Raw genomic sequence first — 27,242 nt, 5'->3', positions numbered from 1 at the left:
ACTCCAGAAACGTACAATCCTATCTTTTTAATTATAGGTTTTAAGGTGTTGTTCAATACTTTTTAAGGTAACATCCTTGATAAGTAATTCTTAAGGTAACAGCCTTGATCACTGCTTTTACTTTTAAAACAATTTAATGGGTCGTGAAAGAAAAATTACCAAATATTAAAGGAGATAATTTTATGAAAATGTCTTCGAGGTTTCAGTCACCTTCTTTACCCATTTTCTTCTCACCGGGACCAGTTGATTTAGGTTCTGTAACAAGTTCCTCTTGTTCACTGAATGAGCTAGACAATATTTCACATCTTTTAAGGAAAATATCAACTGATATCAATGAAATTAAAGGTATGAAGGCAGCAGTTTTGACAGTAGAAGCAAATCTTTTTGATCTGAATGTTAGAGTGTCACAGAATGAAGCAAAAATTTCATCTTTGGAGGTTAAAATGAATGAATATTCAACATCAGCATCTGATTGCAACAGACAGTTTGAAAATCTTCAAGAGGAACTTGATTTTGACTCACAATCAAGGACTACTGATATAAAAATAATTGGCTTCCTTAGAAACATTGAGAAAGGTAAACTCTTAGTATACAGTATTTTCTAGGTATTCATCCCTTGCCCTGGTATCCTTCCATGCAACTTGATCGTGGCTCTGGTATGGGTTTGAAATTTTCCTGGACCTTAATGACAAATTCAGGCTTTACATAATTTAATCTAAAAGCCATCAGAATTCCATCCTTTTTAATGGGTGGAATAATTTAATGGATTCAGATAATGTTTTGAAAATGATAGATGAGGATAGAGAGAGGTAAAGCAGAACCTGAAGTGTAACAGAATGGTCCTTGTTCGTGTATCTGTCTGAGTGAAATTATATTAAAGTGTTCTAATTCTTTCATAATTCACTTTTTCTGTTAGGGAGACATATCATAGTATTTGAACTAGAAGAACATTCTTCGTTGAACTTAATGTGTCTGTTTCCCCCCCCAGTCTCACAGAAATAAAAATGACATGAGTTTCATGTCTGCTTCTTAGGCTTTGTGGTGTGTTTTTGCAATGCTAATTCTTGAAGGCAGTCATCATGTCTCTTTATCCTTTTGGTACACCAATAAAGAGAGTATTGTAATATAACTTATGTGTTTAAAAAAAGTAGTAGCTGAACATTTTCAAATTATGTATAGTTTTTAAAATTTAAAAATACTTTATTGAAACTTGGTTCTAGGAGATTGCTGACTTTTAAAAGTTTGCACTGAGTGAACAAAAATAGTCTTTATTTGTGAAACCACTGGCTGCGGCTTTACTAAAAAATTAGCATGCTGGCATCTTACTAATATTTCAGTATTTTGAACCCTATCAAGTACATCCCTTTGTACACTACGTGTAACACTTTTGTTTTAAATCACCAGGTGGGTGCTAAGTACTATGAGGGTTGCAGAGAGATTTGACATTCTCCCATCCCTCAAGTAGCTTACCATTGAATCTGTTAAGAGTTTGGAAACTTCGAAGACAGAGAAAATCAGTTCTAGGTTTTGTTTTGCCCTAACTATAAGAAAATTGTGAACCTTCTTAAGAAATAATAAATACTACAGCTTGAACATCTTATAGGAAATCCAAACAGTTATCTGTACTGCAGAGCTGAGTGTCATTTTACTAGTTTATTGTTCTCTTTGCGTCCATCCAAGCACATAATTTGCCTTTGGGAATTCCATTATCACATAATTCTGGAGTGTTTTGTTTTTCAATTCTTACATGTTTCATTATCTTAAAAGATCAGGGCATGGGGATTGAATTGTAACTAGGAGAGCCCAGGTTATGGAGGGAGGTGTTCGCTATGTTTATCTTGCAGCTCTCCATGGTCTATCTTCCATAGTGTGAGCTTCAGGTTTACCAGGTACCTCCCCCTTTTCTACCTTTTCCCCTTTATCCCCAGACTTTACCTCCAATCCAGGAAAACTGGCTTCTGGATAGTGGGAGAGCCAGAGTGTCCTACATTGCCATTTTTGGATTAACTGAGTACAGCTTTTTATCTCAGAGGATATGCCTTGTTTTGTAAATATTATTAAATTGTATTGTTGGAACTTTATTTTAAGACTTTGAATTAAGATCCTAGAAAGATTATATTTGGCCTAAGTTCTGGAAAACACACATACTGGTATTATTTTTAAGTTTAGTGAACTTCTGAAATTTATATTGTAGGAGCTCAACAGAGACAATTGTTTTCCCGACTGCAAATTGACCCAGTAATGGCAGAAACTCTGCAGATCAGTCAAGGTTGGTAATAATCTTCATTGTAGTTTAGCAGTTTTCAGTTGCTATTTCCATTCCTTACACTTTGTTTAATGTGTCTTGAAGCTCTCAGATTGTGCCCTGAGATGGTATATTTAGATCTGTGAAAATATTTTAGGGCAAGAATACAAGGTTTGCATTTTCATCCTGTTATGTGTGTATTTTTTGCCTCATTCAAAAATTTCCTTAAGTTGATGCCCTTCCAGGTCCGTGGCATCTATTGGCTGCTCACTCTTCTCCTCTCTTCTCCTCTGCAGGATGACTTGAGTCCCTAACTTACTCTTTCCTTATCTGCCCAGGTCTTGCCTTTGCTCTGATCTGCTTTAGCATCCTCTCTGTACAGTCTTCTATCTAGTGACCCTTATTCTTAGTTAAGAATTTCATCACCAGGGCCATACCCTAGAACTTGCTTTCTTGGAACCACTGTAACGAAATTGTTTACCTGTTTTGTCTGCTCCCAAAAGGCATAGACACACATACCATGAACTTCTTGGCAATTGGCCTTGGTGCTTTATTTAGCTCTCTCCTTTGCCCAGCCCTGCCCATTGTATGCCCCATAAATGTCCTCTTTAACGAATGATACCCAGATCTTAAAGTGAGAAATCTTTGTTGAAGCTGAGTCCTTTAACCCCTTCCTGATTCCCACCCCCCCTCAGTTAGGCCACCACAGTCAGTTGACTGCATTCCCTGGCCCTTCCTTGGCCTTCTGCCTCAGAGAAAGGCACCCCTCATGCACATGCCAGTTCCTACCCGTTTGATGAATATCCTAACGTTGCCACTCTGGCTTTTCCCTTCTGCCTCTAAAAGTATCTGTTCTCCATCCTTGACATTGCCTTCTCATCTCCATCCTGCTTTCTGCATAGGAATGTTTTCAAAAAGTTTGGCGGCTATGGTCTGCATATGTTTACCTCATTAGTTCTTGCCCGTTCTTTTTTTGTCTCTCAAATTTAGTTTTTATTTTTATCCAAGGTGTCTTTATAGTTTGAAGCATCAAGAAGTTCTTTGAGGTTTTTTATGAATGGCTGCAGTTATTTGCTTACTTTATATCATGTTTTATTTCTGAGCCCTTTTGTTTTTGCATTTAAAAAAAATTATACTAATTTCGTGTCATGGATGTGTAATACTGTCTTTTATTTCAGAGAAATAGTTTTTTAGTTTTTCCCTACCTCCTTGGTCTTATCTCCAAGTTATTTCTGTTTGTCTTGATCACCGTCTTTCATGATAGAGGTTTGCCTCAGATGTCTAGGGATCTTTGGTTGTCTTATATTTAAGAGAAGATCATCAGAAAGTTGACTGGGTTCATGAATGGGAGGAGGGTGGGGCTCTGGGCTTAAATTTGAATGTTGATTCTGCAGTGGAGAGGATTTGTCTTGGTTATCCAGTAAAATCAGGCCTTTGCTCTTAGGTTGGTCAGCATCTCCGAAGAAGGACCTTTCAAATAATGGCTTGGCTACCAGGGTTCTAGGAGCTAAGTGGGGAACATTATTAATGTAATGTTTATTTACATCCTCTCATCCCCACTTTCATGTGATGCTTCTTCCTTCAACAAGACTGGTACCTCTGATTTATCCTTTCAAGAATCTAAAGCTCCAGTTTTTTCCAAGAGATAATGTATGAATTGGGCAAAGTTATTAGGAAACCTGACTACTTCTTTTTATTTTAATAGTACGTTTCTAGGTTGTTTCAGTGTAGTACCTTTGTGTCAGAGACCATGATACTTCACTTATAGGCCTCTCCAGCATTGATCAACAGGAAAACATCTGTAATCACTCCAGATACCTTCAGTATGGAGATAGGGGAATAAGTGTGGTAAGGGTCAAAAAGAAAACAGATAAATAGAGTAAGAGTTTAGGAAGGACTAACTGCTCTTAATAGACATTCCAATTAGTCCTTTTTTTTGCCCTCTTTTCTTCATCTCTTCCCAAGAGCCCCTGGACTGACAGTTCTTCAGCCTTTGGAGAATGTGTTCCAAATTGGGTTTCTTCATTATTGGCTTAAGGATTCAGCTTTTGCAGGCTTACTAAGCTATTCCTGCTCACTTTGGTTTTTACATATAAAATGTGTTTGTCTCTCCTTTCCTGGTTATTTTCTTTGTGGGTTTATACTTTTAAAACAAAACAACACAGTGCCAACAGAGGACCTTTATTGACATTTTAGTGGGGTTTCAGGAGGTGGGAACATAAGTAAATGCATGGGTTCAGCCTTTGGTTTTTACCCAGAATATCTCATTTGTGTGGCTTCCTCTTGATCCAGGCTGCTAGTACTAACTTTGGAGAAATGACAGCTTGTGTAGAATGTAAAGATCCATTTTCATTGCTCACCTTCCTAAACTCTGTAATGTGACACTTTGTTCCCATGTTTTCTTCAACCTTTGGTCTTCACCAAATTTCCAGGACTCTATTATCTCCTTATTCTCCTACTCCTTCCTTTTCATTCTCCTTTATCAACTCCTCTCCTTCTCCACTGCCCCTTAACTTTCCCCTTTGTCCTGCCCTCAGCATTATTTTCATTTCTTCCATATTATACCAGGATACAAACTAGTAGAATTGCTTCACCTCAAAAAGTTCAGGTGGTAAGGAGCAGTCCAGCAGCACATTCTGGGCTCCACATTGCTAACAGTGAGACCTCAGTGAATTGTTTAACAGCTCTGAGTTGTAGGTTGGTCATCTACCATGGGAGGAAGGGGGAGATCTTGTGTGAGGAATCAATCAGAAATACCCAGCATCAAATATGTGCACTCTTATTTAATCTTCCATTTGACTCTGCTTCTCTTATTTCTCCCCCTCTTCTGAGGATCAAATCTGAACTTTCAACTTCTAAACATGAGAGCTCTTCAAACTAAACAAATCTCAATTTGAACTTATCTTCATCCTTTCCCCCTTTTTAAATCTGTCCTTTTTCCTTTCCAGTATTTTGTCTTGGTTAATGGAATCACCAGCTAACTGGCTTCTCATGTTCCTTCTCTTCCCGCTCCTACTTTGTCTATATCTCTTTGCCATTTCTGCTGCCCCTCTAGGGGAAAGAGGGTGCCTTGGAATGGGGGTTGAAAACTCCAACTGATGTTAACTACTGGTGCTGCAAGGAGTGTGGAGTGTGTCTTCTCTCCCTCTCACCTGTGTTAGAAGGACAAAGGTTGGAGAACCACCTCACTCAGCCATGCTGTCTTTTCCCTGGGCACCAGCTTTGTCACTGAGATCTAGGGCTCTAATCATTCTTAACACTGTCCCTTTTTCTAAAAGCATATTTGATCACATCACTTTCCTACTTTAGAAACTGCTCTTGTCCAAAATCCAAACCCATTGAAACATAGCAGGTCCTTCATTATATGTCTCGGCCCCCCCTGCCCTTAACTGCTGATTCCCCTCTCCCCCAACACCCTCCCTCCTCCAGCCACACTACATTTCTCACCATTACTCACATTCTTTGTGCCTCATGAAAGCCCCTGGCTTTCCGCATGCAGTTTCCTCTGCCTGAAATGCTGTTTATCCTCCACCTCTCTCTTTTCCCTCCTAGTTTATTCCTTTAATACCTCCTTCAGATGTTCCATCCTCAATAAGCTTTTCCTTAATTTCCCAGCCTGAGTAGCTTCCTTTGTACTCTTTAAACATGTTGTTCATACCCCTTTTGAGTCACCTTTTGGATCATGCTGTTCTGAAATTGTGTATACGTCTATTTTTTTGGGTTTTTTTCTTCTTCATGTGCGTAGCACAGTGCAGTCAGGTATGCAGTAAATATTTGTTTAATGAATGAACATAAATGAATTTTGTGACTTTTTATTCCTGTGGTTTTGCTGTTAACTTTCAAAGAAGTGCAGCTCAGTAACTTTTGTCAGTTACGGCATATAGATAAGTCAGCCATGTCCATCCCAGATTGCACGTCTTGGCATATTTCATAAAATAGTCAGGCCTGGAAAGCATATTGCAGGTGATGTCAAATGTGGTTATTTGCATTGAAAGTCAGTGTTTTCCTTGTTATATTTTTTTAAATGCCCATGCATCTTGAAAATCCCTTTCCAACTAGTCCTCTACATATAACCAGGTAGAAATTTATCAGTTGAATTTATTTCATCAAGAGGTAGCCTTTGTAAGTGGGTCTATGCAAAATAAACAAAACAGATTTTAGAACCTAGCTAAACAGTTTGTGTATCATAATTCTAGGGTGCTTCAGGACTCTTAAATACTCTATGTTTTTAGAAAAGATTGTCATACTTAAAGTTCAGTGTGTATTATTAATATTCCATTAGATGCATCACCTAAGAACCTTTTTGTATTGTAGGTAGGGAACGTTAATTAGAATAAACTGGCAGTGTCACATATGAGGAAAGGAATACTTGAGTTCCTTGAAAAGATGTTTGTCAGCCTTTTCCTGAGTAGAACCAATTGTTATTTTCCTTTGAAAATAATTACAAATATATAAAAGATTGACATTCTTCTCACATTGTGTGATATTGGGAATGCAAGGTATATTCAGAAGTAAACATTTGTGGCCAATTTTTTTGGCTCAGATTACTATGACATGGAATCCATGGTCCATGCAGACACAAGATCATTTATTCTGAAGAAGCCAAAGCTGTCTGAGGAAGTAGTAGTGGCACCAAACCAAGAGTCGGGGATGAAGACTGCAGATACCCTGCGGGTACTATCAGGACACCTTATGCAGACACGGTAGATGGTTTCTTTTTCTTGTGTAGCTAATTTGTCTTGATTAGATAGTGCAGGTTGACCTTTAGTTCCCAGCTTTGCCCAGCCCCCCACCCCCCAAGCCCCATTGTAGACTGCTTTTATTGATTCAATAGCTGGGCCATGAATAGTCAGCCATATTCAGTTCATCTTTCTTGTTCAAAATCCATTAATGTACAACTAGAAACTCAGCATATGATTTAGCTCTGTAAATGAGACTCTGATCTTTATGCACATCCAGGAAATTAAATTTTGAAAGCCAGGTGACCAAAATCAGGAAATCTCTCCAGGGAGTTAGCAGATGGGATTGAGGATGATTCTTCTTTTAGGAAATGGAATAAATATTCTATAATAGAACAACCATAGCGATAAATTAGTGCAAATATACACTTGCTGGCCATTGTATTCTGCACATAGATGCTCATTTTTCAGTTATTTCCATGTTACCCTATGAGGATCAAATGGACAGATGGGGTCAAGCTTGAAGGGAGATTGTCCTTAGTAAGCATAGGCTGGAACGGCATTGGTGAGGGAGCTGCAGTGCCTGGCCATGGTCACTGGCTAGCAGGAATCCATTAATGCTGTGCCAAGAAGACTTACCAAGCTTTTTGTTTTGTTTTGTTTTGTTTTTGTTTTCTAATTGGACAAACATGAAGCAGTAAAGGACTGATAGTTCTGCTGAAGAGCACTTTAGGAAGCTCAGCTTTTTGTGTTCGTTTCCCTAATTCTATGGTATTTTCTATCTGTCTGGCAGAGATCTTGTACAACCAGATAAACCTGCAAGTCCCAAGTTTATAGTGACGCTGGATGGTGTCCCCAGCCCCCCAGGATACATGTCAGATCAAGAGGAGGACATGTGCTTTGAAGGAATGAGACCCGTAAACCAAACTGCAGCCTCAAACAAGGGACTCAAAGGTCTCCTCCACCCACAGCAGTTGCAGTTGATGAGCAGGCAGCTTGATGACCCAAATGGTAGCTTCTCAAATGGTGTGTTGAGAGTTCAGATTTTCCCTTTTCAGGGTGCTGTCACTGTGAAGGAAATCTTTGACATGTTTCTCTCTATCTTGAGTGAATATTGGTTGGAGGCTTTGCATTTTATTGATATCCAGTAGTAGCTTTTTTCTTTCTCTTTCCAACAAAACTACCAGTTAAACTTGCGGCTCGCTCTTCTGTATATATTTCAGTTGGTGGTAGGGTGTTAAAATGGCGTTCAGCCAGAGTCCAAAAATATCTCTTAAGCATGCTTGTTGATGGATGAACAATCATTCTTTCTAGCTTTTTTACCTTTTTTTTTCCCCTTTAGAAACGATGCTTGTCATGTTCCTCTTATACCAGCAGAAGTCTCTCTTGTAATTAACTTGAACTTAAAAGAAAAATTAATTTGGTTTTGATGCTGTTTCTATCTCAGTGAAATTTTCTTGAAAGGAATTTCTCACCTGATCTGTCTGGGTGCTTCCCATTGGAAGTACAGGAGGACCTTATTTATGTTGAACCATAATATTTTGCAGAACTCCAGTTAGACAACAGCGTACTTTTAGGCAGGGGAAGGTTTCTTATCATGGCTTCTTCTCTCACTAGATAACCAGTGGTAGCTGTAGCATTACTGATCATTTTCATTTATGCTAGAGAATAATCATGCTCCTCATACTTTTAAAAGATTTTTAGAAACACCTCTTCATTGGCAGGGGAGACTGTTAATGATAAAAACGAACCATTTCCAAGAAACAACTCTAATAGAGCTAGAAAATTTTTCCCAAGTAATCATCATCTTGACATAGACATGCATTTAAATCACCTAAAATAGTCAACTTTTGAGGGAGATCATGAGTGAGTGAACAGATGTTTCTATTACCTTTAGCTGAAAGCTCTCTGCAGTGAGTCAACCATGTAATGTCACGGTTTTTTTGTTTGTTGCAAGGTGTTATAACACTGAAAATCTGGCCCTTTGATTTAATGGGGAAAGAGCATTTGCCACTGGAAATCTCAAGGTTTTTGTATCAAAAGGAAAAAAAGGTGGTAAGAACAGCCATTGGTAGTGCAGAGTTCTTGATCCTCTATGTTTTGCGTAAATAGGAAAAAATACTTGTGCTTTTGCTACTGTTGGTTTTCAGTTTGGTAGCTTTATGGTTTGGTGAGTTAGGGTCTGATTTTGTTTAAATACAGATTTCTGCGTTAGACTTAATGGCTTGTATGTAGAGCAGTGACACTATAAATAACTTGTTAGTAAAAAATCTGGCCTAGGTTACTTGAGTTCCGGAAGCATTGTGGAGACAAGTGTAATAAATGATGAGCACCTTTCCCACTGCTTTGATTTGGGACTCTTCTTTCACTGCTGCTCAGGGGTGGAGCTTTGTAGTAGTTAGAACATACGTAAGGCTGGTGAAACTCTTGAACAATAAGTCAACAAAAAGGCTCTGGCCTTCGCTGCTCTTTTCCATCCCAGCAGGGAATTTCGATCTTCTTAATTGCTTTTGGTGGCTTTTTGTCAGTTGTTTCAAGGATGCTACGAGCAGCAGCAACATTTGAAGCTGTCCCCACTGGCCATTATTATGTGGCAGCACAAATTTTATAGCTTTCAATAATTTAATTTGCCTCTTGAAACTCAAGCAGGAAAAGTTAACAGCTTATAAAGTAAATGTTAATAGGGGAAAACCAGAGTCATGGCCTTTGTGTATATGACTTAACACTTCCATCAGAAAGATAAAAGTTTGTTAATTAAGTATGTGACTTCTTTAATAATGCTAGTGAGTTATCCAGCTATCTACCTCATTTTCCAACCATGGTCCTCTTGGGTATTCTCTTAATCTTTTGTTTGTACTGGGCTCTCAAGCATGTACCATAGTCTAATGTGTGTTTTTTGGGGTGGAGTGTTGGTGGTAGGGAAGACATTTTTTTCTGCAGGGATGACACAAAACCATTTAAAAGTTGGGGAGCTCTTCCTTCCATTCCTGCAAAGTTTTCTTTGCTATTTAGAATACTTTTAGATCCCAGAGCTAAAGCAGATGATTTACTATTTTAATAGTGCCAGGGGAAATTTAGACATTGGGCAATCATAATTCATCTTTGATGCTCCCATCTGGGCTCTGTGATTGGATTTGTGCCTGGTTGTGCTGTAACAAAGACTGAGGTTGGGTGACTGGAATAAATAGTCAATACTACTACTGCTGCTGCTGTTAGGTTTTGATTGGTTATTTTGTATTCTTTCCATTTAATCATCAAACTAAGGGAAGACATTATTTTCTCTTTGTACAGATGAGGAAACTGAAGTTCACAGATACTAACTAGGTAACACTTGCCCAAAATATCTAGCTTCAGCTAATAAGTTACAGAGCCGTCTTGGAACTGTTTGACCTTGGGCACATGACTGGAGGAATATGGTTGAAGTGTAATTTGACTTCATAATCATGAGTATGAGCCATAATATGGAATACCCATATATTTTTTTTTTGGCTAGGGTGTCTTCTGGATAGGCCGGGAGTTGACCACCGGCCTGCAGATGTAATTTCATTTGTTTTATTCACTGTTTCAAATTTTAATTACCTGCCAGCATTTAATATTTAGATGTCACATACATTTTAAGGTGGATTTTTGGCTTCGTTATGGAGGAGACAATCTGGCAACATGGGTCCTGCAGTTCCACAACATATAAATGACATTGTGGTTGTACATTACTCAGTAATTGGAGTTGCATTGACACCCTGTTGATGATGTCTGTGCTTACTTTCTGGTGTGCTTGTCCCCACCTCTCCCTTTGTTTGCTCAACACTGAGGCGTTTTGCCTTTCATCATCTTACACCCAGACTGATTCACACTGTTAGGTGATCTGCTGGGCCTCTGAGGTAAAAACCTTTCTGACCCACTGTCGGCAAAAATGTCTCCTTCCTTTTGAAACATTTGCTGTGAGTTTTATCACCTGGACTTAGACAATTTCATATACCTTGGTGAATGGGGCATTTTTGTATTTGAACTTTTCTTAATCTTGCTTGAATATAATTAATACACATTCCTTACGACCTTGTGTTTTCAATTTCCATTTACTTTTATTGGCTCCATACTTGATATCCTTCCCTCTTTTACATTTATTCCAGTTATGAAATAATACTGGGAATTAGAATTTTTTTGTTAGAACTATGGCTCAAGTAACAGACCCACTGTCCTGTTTAGTTTTCACAATGTGAACTGTAGTCTACTTCCTGATAATCTTTCATTGAAGTCTGTTACCAGTCAGATTTTTGGTCATACTTATTTTGTATGACTATAAACCTAAGATTTTAAGACTGAGATTTGAGGGAAATTAAAAGCACCATGTACTGAATTGATCATAATTAATGAGCTACTTTAAATTCCTTTCTCTTTGTAGCTGAGATGAGTGAATTAAATGTGGCACAAAAACAAGAAAAACTTTTGGAGCGCTGCAAGTACTGGCCTGCCTGTAAAAATGGGGATGAATGTGCTTACCATCATCCCATTTCACCTTGCAAGTGAGTACCATCAGACTGATTCAGGTTTCCTGTTCATTTCTATTTCTTATAGCTTATTTTTTGTTGTTGTTTTTTTTTTCTTTATCCTTTTCTGTGGACAAGTTTCAGCTTTATTACTAAATGCAGTGATATGTCTGTCCATAGAGTAACTTGCTTCTGTGCACATGTATTTATTTAGGGGAGAGGGAGGTAGGAGGAGGTTTCTTTGTGCTTCAGACCAATGAGATACTGAAATTTCAGGGTTTCCTTGAGGAGTCAGTACATTGAAGGAGATAGGTATGATAACTAACTTCCAATTTGTATGCACTGTGTTCAGTTGCAGATTTTGAGGTGTTAGTACAATAGATGAGAAAATTTTGGTTTTGGATTAAATTTTTCTTACCAGCTGGCTTGTTTAATGAAATAAACTTTGCAAAGTGGCTTTTAGAAGATTGCAGTCTTTCTTTTGGTCCTGTGGGTGAAATCTCACCATGTTTTAACTTCTTTAAGGAAAGTATGATATGGGTATAATATGGATGTACATACAGGGAGACCATCCAATGAGTCTCTCTAGTTCACAGCATGGCACCTTGCACATGGATTGTACTCACTATATTTATTGGGTTTACTTGATGAAATATCACATAGACCTTAAATAGAGAACGAGTGGTTTGACTGATTATTACCAACAAAGTTTGTGTTTTCTGGTGTCTTGGCTTGTGTTGAAAACCTGGTAGTGTTATCCATGGCTCTGCAAAAGATGTGTCCTATTTTGATATCTTGCCACATTTGAAAATGGAGTATTCTTTTTTTTTCTATTCTGTATTTCTCAAAACAAGTAGTGATGGTATTGTGTAAGGAGCTCTGCTTTGAAAAAACTTAATAATGCAGTGAGAACATTAGGAATAATAATGCTTTTTTAATTTTCACAGAGCCTTTCCCAATTGTAAATTTGCTGAAAAATGTTTGTTTGTTCATCCAAACTGTAAATATGATGCAAAATGTACTAAACCAGATTGTCCCTTCACTCATATAAGTAGAAGAATCCCAGTACTGCCTCCAAAACCAGGTTAGTGACTGTGCACTACTATGTCTGAGGAAAATGACATTTTGTTAACTGTTAACTGAATTTTTTAAAAAAAGGAATAGGCTTAGAAATCATTTTGATAGGATTATTTAATGTAACAAGTCTTTAAAGAGCAAATGTACCTGGGTCCTATAGTATTCTCTGAAGTATCTTACCTTGACTAAGGAATATATTAATCTTAATCTACTCTTAATTTTAAAATGGTCACCATTAATAACATCAGTAGATTACATTAAACATTATCTTGCCAAACAGATTTGATCATTCTTTGTCCTCTTTTTGTCAGCAGTTACAACACCAGCACCACCTTCTAGTAGTCAGCTCTGCCGCTACTTCCCTGCTTGTAAGAAAATGGAATGTCCCTTCTATCATCCAAAGGTAAGAACTTTTATTTTCCCAATGATCAATTTAAGTGATTACTCTTACTTCTGAGAATCATCATATGAAAGCCCCAGTCTGGCCTTTGAGGCAAGTGGTCTGAAGAGGCCGTAACTATTGAATGCTAGTGTCCTAAACTCTTAGGAAGTGAGGCTTGTCCTGTTAAGTCACATTTCCATTCTTTCCCCCTAAGCATGAGGGTGTGTGTGTGTTTCACATCACTGAGAGATGTGAAAACTGAGAGATGATTAAGACCAACAGAACTGCTTAATACTATCCAAACTTGTACTGATGGGTTGTCTCAGTATGCTGTGTAGATTGGTTTGATGGATCTCCAGGTGTTTGGTTGTTCAGAGTAAATAGTCTCTTCTTCAAGGTAGCAGAGAAGACCATGTGAAAGGCTTTCACTTCTCCCAGTATGAATGGACAAGGCCATTCACTGGAGAGAGTGAAGGATGCTGGTTGGGGTGGTCAGGGAAAATTAACTACATTGACTAGGAGAAGGTTGTATTATATGCTAAGGTTCTTTTTTTTTTTTTTTTTAAGATTTTTAATTTATTTTTTCCCCTCCCCACCTCCAGTTGTCTGCTCTCTGTGTCCATTCTCTGTGTGTTCTTCTGTGACCACTTCTCTCCTTATCAGTGGCACCGGGAATCTTTGTGTCTTTTTGTTGCATCATCTTGCTGTGTCACTCTATGTGTGCAGCGCCATTCTTGGGCACCTGCACTTTCTTTTGCCCTGGGCAGCTCTCCTTATGGGGCTTGCGCATGGGGCTCCCCTACGCAGGGGAACCCCTGCGTGGCACGGCACTTCTTGCACGCATCAGCACTGTGCATAGGCCAGCTCCACACGGGTCAAGGAGGCCTGGGGTTTGAACCACAGACTAGGCAGATGCTCTATCCATTGGGCCAAGTCTGCTTCCCCTGAGGTTCTTTTTGAAATTTTACTTGCTGTAGTTCTTTGACTAGGATTGTGTGGGGAGGCAGGGTTTGTTTTTCAAGACTAATGCTCAGTGATATTAAAATGAACATTGCAGAACATCTGCCTTGCCCTGTTATTGGTTAGGGTGGGCTGGTTATTGTCATCTCAAATTGTGTATTTACTTCTATTAGCTTTGCAGATGTTGTTGAAACTATGTTATCTTTAGCATTGTAGGTTTAACACTCAGTGTACAAGACCTGACTGTACGTTTTACCATCCCACCATTACGGTACCACCACGACATGCCTTGAAATGGATTCGACCTCAAACCAGGTAAAAATTAAAATTATTTTTTTCTAAGGTCAATTCAAGTAGTTTCCTAAATTTTAAGCACACATTATCTTGGGAGAACTATCATTTTGATTTTATTCTGCTGTATAATTTGCAAGGGTCCTTTTTAAAAAATCATTTACTACAGTGACCACATTTTATCTCCTCAAGATCAGATTTTTAAAAAAAATTTTATTCCCAATCACAGGATGTGAGCATATATACTAAGGCCTTTAGGAGTTTATATATATATACCGCTTATGAATTTCAGTTTTCAAAAACATCAGCAGTTATAAAACATTAAAAGGAAGTTTCAGAATATTTTAAGATGGCCTATAAGTTTAAGTATACATTGTTACTATCTTTATGTACCTTACATAATTTTTAAAAATCTGATATTTACATTGTGATCTGTATATAAAATATTCATCGTCTGGAAATATTCATCTTAGCTGAGGTATATTGTATAAATAGAATCAAAACCATTAATTTGAAATTTCTTGGTTCTCTTTATTCAGCGAATGATACCCAGTCCTACCTGGCTGAAGATCGTGGATTTGAAAGTTTCCATCTACTGATGAAAGATATTCTACAGAACTTGTCAAATCTTTGAAACTTGGAATATATTGCTTTCATAATATGAAGTTTATTGCCTATCTGAAGTGTCTAATTTTTCAAGTTTGTAAGTTTATTAAGTGATTTTAACATTGGGTGTGGTTTTCTTTGTTTTATTTTGACTATGAAAAGACAGTTTAAGGAAAAGCTAAAGTCTATTAAAACATTTGAGGCATGTTTGTACACTGCTGTTTTAACTCAGCATTTAGAGTGTGGTTGATTTCATTGTTTCTAATGATAGTACAGGTTAGGGCTACAGTGTTGTCATGTGTAGATAGAATTGTGAGAGAGAGGAGTGTCCTTATTCTAAATACTGGATTGCTGCTTTTAGTTTTCCCAAAGGTAATTTTCATAATCCACTGAAAGTAGAATGGCCCAGAGTGCTGAGGTGGCTTACAGTTGTCATTCAATTCTGCTTTTAAATTTCTAAGTGTATTTAGTTTGAAAGGCATGAGACTACAAGCCTCTCAGGTTGAGTGCTATTTTGGTAAGATGGTTAGAAAGGACTAGTAAGGTGGTTGTATAGAGTGAAAATAGTTGGTATGGCAAGTGTAAAAAAATAAGAACAATTCCTTAAAATGCTTTCATTTACTATTAACATATGCTTTTTAAATAAATATTTTTTGGGAACTACATTATCACAAAATTATACAAATTTTTTTTACAAGTATATACATAAGGTTTCGAAAACAGACAAACTCACAAGATTATAGCTATCATATACTCACATTCTGAAATATTAACATTCTCCAACATAACTTCACAGAAAATATAACTACTGAAGACAATTTTTGCGATGTAAAAATTAGATTAAATAGTATATTTTAAATGACAGAAGTATATAATTACAGAGATCAGATGGGTAAACTGCAAAATAGAAATAGGACTAAACTTTTTTAACTGTTGAGTTATACAGTTTTTTGTGTGTGGTTCTTATAATTGTTAAGGCAAGATGTGTCAAATGCTTTAGAATTAAATAACGAATCACTTGAATTTAAAGACATTATAGTAGTTTTTTTTTTTTTAAGCTAAAAGGTGGTTAGAAATGAATTAATGCAAAAGGGATAATACAGAGTTGGGTATTTTCAGGACCAAATTATTCTGTAAAAAAAGTTCATTAACTTGTTTAGTCATATCTCCAAGGAATAATAAAACTACATGTGTAAAGAAAGTCCATGTTTAAAGAGTATAAAACCAGCAGTCAACTCTTTTGTGGCCATTGCTTTTCTAATGGGAAAAGAAAGATCTAACCAGTTATCAAACCACTTTGTAAGATGCACTCTGCTGTGCTGAAAACAAAAACTTGAAACATCAGAAAAGGAAAGAGAAAGCACAATAGTATGTAATCAGGTGTGGGTAAACTCAACTCCCATTTCATTCTAAAAAGTTTACACCATTGAATTAAAGGCATTGTTCATGCCGAAGTTATTAATCTGAGATGCTTTACATCTCTGCTGAAGTAATTTGTTTTAAATAGTTTGAGTTTCTGGAAATACAGACGTTCATCATTATTTATAAATGGTATATAGTTGCACTATAATGAACATACAGAAATGAGCTTAAGTGGTTTTAGTTCAGCCATATTACATCAAGGAAATAACATGCTAAAATCTGATGAGCAATAGGGACTAACCAGGAAACACATTTAAAAGTTTAATCTTACCATTCAAATGCTATGGTTTATGGGCAAGCTGAAGTTGAACGTAAAACAAATGTCTTTGATAAAAAGGAGCACCCCCCCCAAAATGGGGGAGGGGAATGAGTGTGGCTGGCCATACAGTAAGTACACAGCTAGTGGTACCTGAGTGCACAGTATGCTTTGGCATGCATCTGTATACATAAACAGGACTAAAGATAACAGGAGAAACCTCCAAATTTACAAATTTAGGAGCTTAGATACTGCACACAAAAATAATTTTCTGGGTTAAAAAAAATAAATACAGGGTAAAATCTATATAATCTTCCTTTGGCTGATGGCTGGTACAAGCAAGGTGATCACGGAACTGACTACAGTGATTAAGGCTGGCTTACCAGGTCGGCCACTTTGAAGAACAAAAGTGCAATGGGAACAGTTTTATTCTATGTAGTTTACTTCTTTCTGGCTAGGGTTGTAGGTCTACCTTCAGTGTAAGGAAATGGAATTTCTCTTTAGCCAGAAGCTGGCATACTTGGCCTGAAGGAAATTTTAAAACAGTAACTGGCTGAAATACTCAAAATGGGGTATTTTTCTTTGGGAGGATGATTCAGTTGAATTTTTTCCCTTTGCTTTATTTGACTGCCTTTTTATGATATATAAATGGAGATTTAATATTAACATTGAAAATTCAGCTTAATTTAGGAGAATCCATTTATGTGACTAATGAAAGAACACTATCTCTGTTTCAAGCTTCTAAACACCTTAGTACTTCAGACAGAGCGACACACAGAACTTTAAAACTGACCCGTTTCAATTACTGGTTAGCCTTTCTGTGATATAATGCAGAAATTTCAGTTTTTAGTATTCACAAGACATTGAACATAAAAAATATTAGGAATCTTTGTATGCCTTGTCAAATCAAACTGGGATTTCCAGAAACCTGAGTGGTGGAGGGTGGGGTGTCTCATGTTACAAAGATAATTAGCACAATAAAAGAAAAGTTCATTGGGCCAATAGAGCATCTTAAATATCATCACACTTAGAAAAATATATATGTATCTTAATAGCTGGCTACATTACTCTCAATCTTCATGAAACTACAGATAGAGCGAAACAACAAATTCCTGAATGGTTAGTACTGATCTTTGGCAGCATTTAAGGTAGTAAGGATCTAATAAGTATTCAGCTCTAATCCACCAAAAAAAATTTTTTTTAATTGACAAGTTTCACATATGAAGCTGCATTCATTTTGGAAATCAGCCTATGGAATGGCATACATCTAACAACATTTTTCCAATAGAAAAAAGCTATAAAAATTTTATTCCAAGTGTATTAAACTATATGACTTTGTAAATGTGAACTTAATCCTTTAACAAATGTTTATATTAGTCTATCTTTATATATTCAGTATTCTCTTCCACTTAAATGCTACTGCTATCTAAAACCTTAAACTATATACCATTGGAAATGATTATTCATCATACTATTTTTCCATTAATGAAGCTACAATCATGTCATAAATTTTTCAATTATAGATGTGGCTTCTGAACATAAAAAGAGAATAGCTCAAAAATGAAAAGATAGCAATCATAAACTACCTACTTTGGACCTGTTCCTGAATTCAAAACTGCGAGGAAGGGAGCTCAAGTGGTTGAGTACCTGTTTCCCATGTACAAGGTACCAGGTTCAATCCCCAATACCTCCTAAAAATGAAGAAATGAAAAAACCAACTCTCACTGGGTTGCAGATGTAGCTCAGTGATTGAGCGCCTGTTTCCCATGTTTGTGGTCCTGGGTTCAATCCCTGGAACACCTCCTTAAAAACAAAAACTGCCAGAAGAAAAATGTCCTTTATAAAAAGGGCTTTATTACTATTTAAGCAGCATTGTATTCTCCAGTAAAGCTTGTGTCTGTTCCCCTAGCGAAATAATGTTAGTCTTTTAAAAACTGGGATCCTTCAGGTTGATGGTGGTTTTTTTTTTTTTTAATGCAAGGATAAAATATTTCATTAAGCAGTGGACTAAAAGTGCAGAAAGAAAACAGTTTTCCTAAAAGGGAGATGAGAAATTACCCATGTCAGGTTTTTAGGTTGGTTTGTTTTGTTGAGGAATGCTATCCCTAAGCCTCCCCTGTAAGTCTGGCAAATTTGCACTCCCCTAAATGGGGGTGTGGGAGGAGAGTGGCTGGCTTTTAACCATCAAGTACACATTCAGTCCTTTGAAATTTAATTTTCTGGCAGTGTATGGAGTATGGACAGTTATCCAGTATGTACAGCAAATATTTTGAACTTAATCTTCTACTATTTTGATGACTCTGGGCATTTTCCCATGGTACAATCCTGGGTTAGCACCACTTGACCATTCAGGGTTTGGGGTTTTCTGCCCCCCCCTCTGTAATTCTGGTCTCCCAAGGCTGTTAATTTATGTAGAGTCTTCTTGGCATCCATGTCTTTCATTGAGGCATATGTACACATTTCCAGACAAATAAACTGCAGCCAGAGGAAGAAAGTGGCAATGAGTTCATTACATTTCTAGATTTTCAGAACAGTTTTTTTCCAATCATGCTTTTAAGTGATACATGTGTAAATTTTTCCCTCATTAATTCCTTTATTCTGTATGTGCATAGTATATGAGTAAGGAACCAACCTGTTATGCTACCTCATGAGATTTGCTGACTTAGCTGCGTTAATAAACTGAAGCTGTAGAAGTTATATGAAATCTCTTAAAAACTAGTGAAAGACAGTTGCTCTTGTACCTAGAAAGTTACCAACCTGCAGTCATCACCTCCAGCACTAACAACGTGTCGATCTCCACAGGTAAATCGAATATTTGTCACATGGGGTGAATGACCCAAAAACCGTTTATGCTTTGCCTAAAACACAGTGAAAAATAAAAGTTCTGGACAGGTGATTGCCACAAAAGTCAGATGTTTTCTATCAGGGTAATTGGACCACAGCTAAGGCTTTTTTCAGAGTTATTAGTGGATCTGTACTTAACACAGACCAGCTTATGTGAGCACTCTAGGTACTCTGAATTCTTTTTTCCTCTGAGGAAAACATTTGAAATTTGTTAATTGTTTAAAGGTTTGACAAAAGACTAACAATAGCTTTTGTAGGATAGTTTCCAAGATGGTATTTATTGGTGGTGGTGATGAGGGGATATTTTCTGATAGCTTTTATTTTAGGGTAGTAGATTTAGGAAGTTACAGTTTAGGAATACAAGGAAAAATTAATTAATTTCAAATCAGGATAAAACAATTTTTGATGAGGGAAAAAGTACTGATGATTAGACTTCTAAGTGGGAGTAAAATGTTACAAAACACTAAACCAAATGCTAACTTACAAATTTTTCAGGGCACGGGAAGTCGTATAGCTTAACCATGCCAAAGTCATCTCCTGTTACAAGGCTGATTCCTGAGTGAGATACACAGGCACAGTTGACGTCAGCTTTCTCGGTGTGTCTGGACCAGATTCCCATAACTTCATCTCCTAGAATACTAGAGAGAAGAAATAAAAGAAAATCTACCATAGCAAACAGACAGGATTACCATTCTGAAAAAGAGGAATATCTTGGTGATTAATCTCTAAGTAACTAAGTATGTTATTGAAAATATAGGAAAAAGTTAAGTTGTTTAGAGGTCTGAATTTTACCCCTCCCCCCTTGTTTAAAATGAAATTTTGTAATTTAGAGGGTTTTTTAGATTTGATAATCCTTTAAAAATTCAAAAATACTTCACAAAAGCTGATAGAGCTATTTTTTTAAATTAAAAGTAATGCGTATGCTATATGGGAATTTGATGGCATTTTTCATTTTCATTGACTAAAAAGGACACTCATGGTTACCTGTCATAAAGTCAGCAAATATGAACACATTTTAAAGCTTTTACTTATACCAGCTTCAAGATAGTATTCCTTTAGCTAGAGAAATAATACTGTTACATATTAGCACTCAATATATGTTTTTACTGCCTGTTGTTAAACCTGATATTATGGAAAATATCAGGGCATCTTTGAAGTCATAATGAATTCCTTTCTTAGAAGAGAGCAGACTGGTAAAGATAGATATATGTACAATCAAAAGGGTCCCAGCATGAGCAAATCATTTTCTTCCTAGGATGAATTCAAAGTACAGTAACAAAAACTTGAAGCTCAATTATTATTCCATAAAGTGGGATGGCTCTAATTGTTCAGAAATAGGATTTTCCAATTTTCCTAACTGATCTTAAGTCAGTTCTTTCCTTGTGAACAGATGAAACATTTACCTAGTCCACGTAGCCCAAGTAATTCTGTCAATGGCAGCCTGATCCAGAAGATGTTTGCCTGAAGGCACTTCATAAACATGCCGTTTATAGCAACCAGTGGAGACCTTTCATCATTAAAATGGGACAAGAATTCCAATAAGTGAGGCAAAATCCACAAACGAAGTGCAACTTTTTATATTTCTAATTTCAAGGATGCAAAAGATAAAAAAATCTGTTTAAAAAGGCAAGGACTGGTAAGAATGGGATATTACAGAATTAATGCAGAAAGAGTGAACGGTAAATAGAGTGCAGAAGCCCTGGAAGTCAGGAGCTTTCAATGGACTCACTAACATGAAATATAAAAGCAGAACTACCCTTCCTTGTAAAGCAGCTCTATACAGCATTGGTACTAACCTGGAGATAACTGCTGTCTGCAGAGAAGTCCATCTGAATGACAAAGCTTGGAATGTCTTTGCAGTAGCTGATTCTGTTAAGGGTGGGGCCCAATGTTAGGTCATAAAAATCCACTGAGTTCTCACTTGAGCCCACTGCCAGATAGCGGGAATCTGGACTGAATCTGAGTATGTAACAAAACATGTAAAAGGTGCCTAAGACCACAAGAAATAGCATAAATATTTAAGACCAGTGATTTTTCCTTTCTTGCTCTCTTAAGTATATGTATATGTGTAATTGGGCCTCACATTTATACATTTACTTGACAGAACTGATTAAGGATGCTGAGATTCACCTGTGCTATATGAAACATGAAAGCTTGATATTTTACTTCAATTTTAAATGTTTCTTGAATTCTCATCTCCCAATTCCTTTTACTATTTTCTTTGAGGTACCAGAGATTGAACCCAGGACCTCATATGTGGAAAGCCAGCACTCAGCCACTGAGCCACATCGGCTCAAGTACTGTTTCACCTGTCAATCATGGGAAGCATATGGGACAGTTCAGTCTTTTGAAAATGTTCCATGAGTCTTGTTGATGTGCTTTAGAGATGGGAAGGTGAGGGTAGGGGGCTGAAGGGAAGCCACTGTTACTGTTTCATATATGAAAGTTCTGAGTAAGGTTTCATTTTTAAAAAGGTTTTACTAGTGAAAAGAGCACAAGCTTTGAGCAGACCTGCAGCCAATGTATCTGTCACATAGATGTGCTCAGTAAATGGTAGTCATTATTAAAATAAGCTTACGTGCTAAAAAATACAGAATCAAGAAAGGTTCAAATTAATTCAGATTCTGGGACAGAGTAGAAGTTCAGTGAGTACTGATTAAATGGATGAACTATAAATTCTCAGATTAATAAGGGAAGTAAGAGATGTTTGGGGGTATAACTTTACTTTTCTAGAGTTTGACAACCCTTGAAGGTAGATGACTCTTCTCTCTTACAAGTTAGCTAATTCTTGGTAAGATGAACTTAAAAGAACATGTCTGGTGTTACACTTAGTCATAAAACACCGCCTGAGTGCTGGTTATGAGGCACTGTAGTTGGCGCCCAGTGGACTTAAAATTTAGCAAGGAGAATTAAGTATACAAATGGCCAAATTTCAGCTTACAATTTATGTGATAAAATGCTACAAGGGATCCAGGACCATTTAAGGAAAGTTTTTCAAGTGCATACTGGGTCATTTAATACTGGAAGCTCTATTACATTTTTTTTTACTAACCTGATATCATGGATTGTACACCGTCTATCTCTCTTCTTTCCCCATATTTTTAGAGAGCTCACCAGTAAAATAATAAATTCTCCATTTTTCATTCCAATTGCCACCATGTCCCCATCAGGGCTATAACAAACTGTACGGGCAGCATGCCCCAGATTCACCTTGTTAAGCATCTTCTGCATAAGAACCAACAGAGTCACAGAGAATGACAGTTAGTGTAGTACTCATAAAACCAACCAGTTTTCCTCCAAAGTTCTCAACGTAATTGACTTCTTTAAGTGTTAAAAATTTAGGACTTCCGCTTCCCTTAGAAATTTTAATATCTTTTAAAAAATTGTACCTACTTTATCAACAATATCCCAGAGTCTCACTGTCCCGTCTTCTGCAGCAGAAAGGAAAAAGTCTCTGGAAGGATGTGTTGCTAGTCCCCAGATTGGTCCATCCACATGACCATTAACTAAAATACTACATGCTGCATTTTTCTCTCCAACTTCTATTATTTCAGCATTCCTTGTCCCAACTAGTATCTTGCCCTGAAACATAAGTAGGATGAGTACATTTGATGTAATAAGACAATTGCTCTTCTTAATAATAATAGAATGATCCTATTGGAGTACTTTCAGAGAGCTTTTTGCTTTGAACTACTTATCTAACAGCCAGCCAATTATTTGCTCTTGCAAACTTTTCTAGGACTACAGGCACATACCTGCAAGAGCCCTGGGCTGGGTTGCATGTTACAGTCCATGTTCAAGAACAGAACTTTTCTCTAATATACCTGGCGGCTTCAATAGTCAAAGTTTTACTTTGACTATATTTTAATCTTATGATCTGCAAAGAGGGGTAAGTGTATTGCAATATAGGAATAAAGTATTGGAACTTTTATTTATACTTTTAAAACTAAAATAAGCTTTAATATACAGATGGAGGATAAGACATGACTATAATTTAGAAATTCATTTATTAAGAGTACATACATGCTCAGTTTTTTACAAGAATGTATATTTTTAAAAACTAAACATCTGTTCTAATCAAAATGAATCAACTGGCAAGCAAAGTCAGTTCTGTCCACCATAGCTGAATTAGCAGATTCAAGAAAATATGGAGGTGTAATACAGGTATTTAGTTTAGACAAATTGAGAATAGCTTCCTACTTATGCACTGCACTGGTGCAAAGAAAACAGCAGGAAGGCAGAGTAAAATTGGCCAGGAAATAAATATACCTTAAAAAATTAACATTAAATATTATTTAATAAGTTGGAATGGGAAAAAGGATTTCAGCAACAACTGCTCTCTATTTTCTGCTGCACTGGATGAGTTAAGGAACATATCTTACTTTGCCTCTGCACACAGAACGGACACAGTCTGTGATTTGTCCTGTCTCAAGCCTGAAGGCACGGCATCGCCTCAGTTCCTGATCCCACAGTTTAACCGCTCCTCCTTCTTTTGACCTAAATAATAACCCAAACCAAAACAGACATTTAATATTGACTACTACCAATAATTTTTTATTCTATGCAAATACAAAGTTATAAACAATACTAAAAAACTCTGAAATTTATAATTCTAATAGTCTTCAAGAAGTTTTATGGCAATTTTAGGATATAGTAACTCAGTCAAACATTCGGTTTAAGCAAACTACTTTGTGAAATATCCTTTTTTTGAAAGCATTTTACTTACCCCTCTCCCCAACACACATTTTTCCTTTTTCATAATATTATTGATTGGGGAAATGTACAAAATGATTTTTAATGCTAAAAGGATAATGAAAATGTAAGGCTAGACAACAGGATTATAGATGCTATGCTTTGGAGTATACTTTTGTGGGCCAAAATAGAAGCACATCTCTTTCCTACTATTATTAGCCTACTGAAAAAGTTTAGTAGGCTACCTAATAAGTAAAGGTGAGTAAGATTAGATGATGTATGGGGAAACAAAAGTGTTGGTTAAGTTACGTAAAAGATAAAATATAGCCAGTTTGTGTTTTTTCTCTTGAAATAAAAAGTGTTACTTCATTTTCTGCTAGATGAATTGCTAGTCTTTGGGATGAAAACGTCCATGTACCAAAATCTTTTTTTTTTTTTTTTAAAGATTTATTTTTTATTTCTCTCCCCTTCTCCCCTCCCACCCCCTAGCTGTCTGCTCTCTGTGTCCATTTGCTGTGTGTTCTTCTGGACTGCTTCTATCCTTATCAGCGGCACCGGGAATCTGTGTTTCTTTTTGTTGCATCATCTTGTGTCAGCTCTCCGTGTGTGCGGCGCCATTCTTGGGCAGGCTGCACTTTTTTTGCGCTGGGCGGCTCTCCTTACAGGGTGCACTCCTTGCGCATGGGGCTCCCCTATGCAGGAGACACCCCTGCGTGGCGTGGCACTCCTTGTGCACATCAGCACTGCACATGGGTAAAGGAGGCCCGGGGTTTGAACCATGGACTTCCCATGTGGTAGGCGGACGCCCTATCCATTGGCCAAGTCCACTTCCCCATAATACGTACTTTATGTGAAAAGCAAAAGTTTCTGTACTTGTGTTTTACTTGAGGGTGCTTTCGATCCTGTATTGACGTGTATTTACTCTTCTTAGTCACTTATGCACAATTTAACAGGCACATGAATATGTTGGTGGGAAATCAGTTTTAAGTATTTGTTAACTATTGGGAGATTTGAAAATCACTCAGAGAAAGGCCTCTCAGGCTTAAACTTTTGAGTTCTTTTAAATAATACAATTTATTTAACAATTTTGCCTCAAACTAAAACAAGGCAAAGTTTATCTCTGGCATTTTCTCAACCTTTTCTAATGCAGCAAGATGCATAAAACTCCTTGGTAGCCAGTAAGAATAAAAAAAGAGCATGTAGTTAAGATGCAGCTTAGGTTCTATGGTAAAGATTCCTCCCATGGGTGTCCTATTACTCAGGAAATACTTAGACCAGCCTAGCAACATTAAGAAAATCAGTTCTTGATTTCTAAGACAATGACCTATCCACACCTAAGGAAACGATCACCTCAGTTCTTGTTTAGGTTTATGAACAATTAGTGATTTAAGACCAGAAATAAGCAAAAGAAGGCACGTAAGAGGTAACAAAGGAAAAATATGTCAGGAGAGAGTCAAAGAGGATGATCTTTGTAGCCCAGAAATATGGGGAGCTGGTGTAGCCCAGTGGTTGAGCACCTGCTTTCCATATACAAGGTCTCAGGTTCTGTTTCCTAAAATTTTTTTTTAAATTAAAAAAACAAACTAGCATACACCTAACTGCAAACCTAAGGTATATTATAAATCCTTAAATATTCAGTAAGGCTGTGAAGAGAAAGGGGACTTACGGCCTTTCCTTGCCACCAGTCACAATAAGTCCATCTCGCAGGGTGGTGTACATCGCAAACACAGGCCCGTTGTGAGCTCTGGCCACAATCCGACACAATATATGTTCTTTCCACACACACACATCGCCACTGATGGTACCTGTAAACGTCAAGTTATTCTGAAAAGGAGTGGGGAAGGGGGAGATAAACTCATCAAAGGTTCAAATAGAGTTCATACAGATGCAGTTCTCTACGTAAGTGTCCTGCTGTCTCACCCTGTTTCTACAGAGCATGGTATGGCAGGAGAAGCCCTGGATGTGAGTCAGAAAACCTGAACCTGGGGCTCAATTTTGTCAGGACCTTTTCCTATAGTTGGAATCACCTCGGTCAAGACTTTTAACCTCTATGGGTATCAGTTTTTTCATATATAAAATGAGGGAGTTGGTTTGCTAAGGTCTTTTCAATGCTAAAATATGATAATAGTTTATATTATCCTTCAGTATTGCTTCCTTCATGAAATAACTAAAGATTATTAGTAACTGAGTGAAAAAAGGTTATAATAGAAAGATAACTTATTACATTTGATAAAAATGACTTACTAAAGAAAGTAAAACTATTATCTACAGCAAAGTTGTGGGAGTTTTTCAGATTTCACTAACACATGTAGTTATATATGAAAATATGAAATTAACATTTGCCATGATTTCTTAAAATCAAAATAGCAAAAGTTAATGTATTCCTGCAATCAAACAATCCAAAATAAAATAAATTTGATAAGGTACCAAAAGTTTGGTAATTGTAATCCTCATATTGTTCATTTATGCAGAGATAAGAAATCAAATCCTGCAATGTGCTATTTTCATTCCATTTTACTTCATTTTTTATTTTTAAAATTTTGCTTCACTTTAAAAGGAGCATAAGATCTTTCTTTAACCAAAAACAATATCAAAAAGGAAAACAATTTAAATTATAGCCAAAATGAACATATTTTATTTTCCCTAATCTTTCTGAGAATACTAGATAGCTATGAATCATTTCCCTACACTATAATGCTGGCTTTGAATTCCCCAGCATTTATAAATATTCTCCATATCTGTGGCAGTTTGAGATTATTTATGAATCCCCAAAAGAGAAAGGTCATGTTTGTAAACTAATCTACTCCTCTGGGTATGATACCTTTTGATTATATTAAATTCAGTTGAGGGGCCTTTGCTTAAATTACCTGTTAAGAATGCTCTGAGGGCTTTTTTCAGGAGGTACCAGAGATTGAACCCAGGACCTCATATGTGGGAAGCAGGTGCTCCACCACTGAGCTACATCCACTCTCCTCTGAGGGCTGCTTGATTGGAACACATTCTGTAAGGTCATGACTCAGATTGAGTTCCCACCCCTTGGTGGGTCTGATACAGACACTCACACAGACACAGGAAGAGAGAGCTCTGGCATTTTTGATTCTGCCATGTGACAGGAGAAGGCTCAAATAGGTCAGACCCCGGGATAAGCCATTTTGCCTGATAGCTTACAGCTGACCATCTGAAGAGAGGGGGACAGCTGAAAGTGCTGGAAACAAGCCCTATGCCAGCCTGCAACTGAAATCAGGAAGAAGCAGAGCAGCTGCGCCTGAGAGGAGGCTGAGGAGGAAGGATGAATCCTCACAGA

The 27,242-nt window shown here is 37.1% G+C and overlaps 2 protein-coding genes across 16 annotated transcripts in view; one reads left to right on the top strand and one right to left on the bottom strand.

The window, feature by feature from the left end:
* The window catches only part of ZC3H14 (zinc finger CCCH-type containing 14), a 47,269-nt gene extending 31,344 nt beyond the window's left edge, over positions 1-15,925 (top strand). For 3 of the 13 annotated variants that reach the window (XM_058292612.2, XM_004470315.4, XM_071213732.1), the window contains 8 exons: positions 2,195-2,269; positions 6,789-6,948; positions 7,718-7,950; positions 11,324-11,444; positions 12,356-12,492; positions 12,797-12,888; positions 14,036-14,142; positions 14,658-15,925. In XM_058292612.2, the coding sequence (XP_058148595.1) occupies positions 2,195-2,269; positions 6,789-6,948; positions 7,718-7,950; positions 11,324-11,444; positions 12,356-12,492; positions 12,797-12,888; positions 14,036-14,142; positions 14,658-14,664 (932 nt within the window). In that variant the 3' untranslated portion in view covers positions 14,665-15,925. The remainder of the gene's footprint in view (positions 1-2,194; positions 2,270-6,788; positions 6,949-7,717; positions 7,951-11,323; positions 11,445-12,355; positions 12,493-12,796; positions 12,889-14,035; positions 14,143-14,657) is intronic. The other 10 variants (XM_004470316.4, XM_071213733.1, XM_023592240.2 and 7 more) reach the window with 7 other exon arrangements.
* EML5 (EMAP like 5) overlaps positions 15,324-27,242 on the bottom strand; it is a 196,511-nt gene continuing 184,592 nt past the window's right edge. For all 3 annotated transcript variants that reach the window (XM_058292607.2, XM_071213731.1, XM_071213730.1), the window contains 9 exons: positions 25,605-25,762; positions 23,629-23,743; positions 22,640-22,828; positions 22,299-22,471; positions 21,043-21,205; positions 20,650-20,753; positions 19,731-19,884; positions 19,160-19,260; positions 15,324-18,877 (listed from right to left, as the gene is read on the bottom strand). In XM_058292607.2, the coding sequence (XP_058148590.1) occupies positions 18,841-18,877; positions 19,160-19,260; positions 19,731-19,884; positions 20,650-20,753; positions 21,043-21,205; positions 22,299-22,471; positions 22,640-22,828; positions 23,629-23,743; positions 25,605-25,762 (1,194 nt within the window). In that variant the 3' untranslated portion in view covers positions 15,324-18,840. The remainder of the gene's footprint in view (positions 18,878-19,159; positions 19,261-19,730; positions 19,885-20,649; positions 20,754-21,042; positions 21,206-22,298; positions 22,472-22,639; positions 22,829-23,628; positions 23,744-25,604; positions 25,763-27,242) is intronic.

Source organism: Dasypus novemcinctus, chromosome 3 (assembly GCF_030445035.2).
Source record: "Dasypus novemcinctus isolate mDasNov1 chromosome 3, mDasNov1.1.hap2, whole genome shotgun sequence".
NCBI lineage: Eukaryota > Metazoa > Chordata > Mammalia > Cingulata > Dasypodidae > Dasypus > Dasypus novemcinctus.
This window is presented reverse-complemented; position numbering and strand designations above follow the sequence as displayed.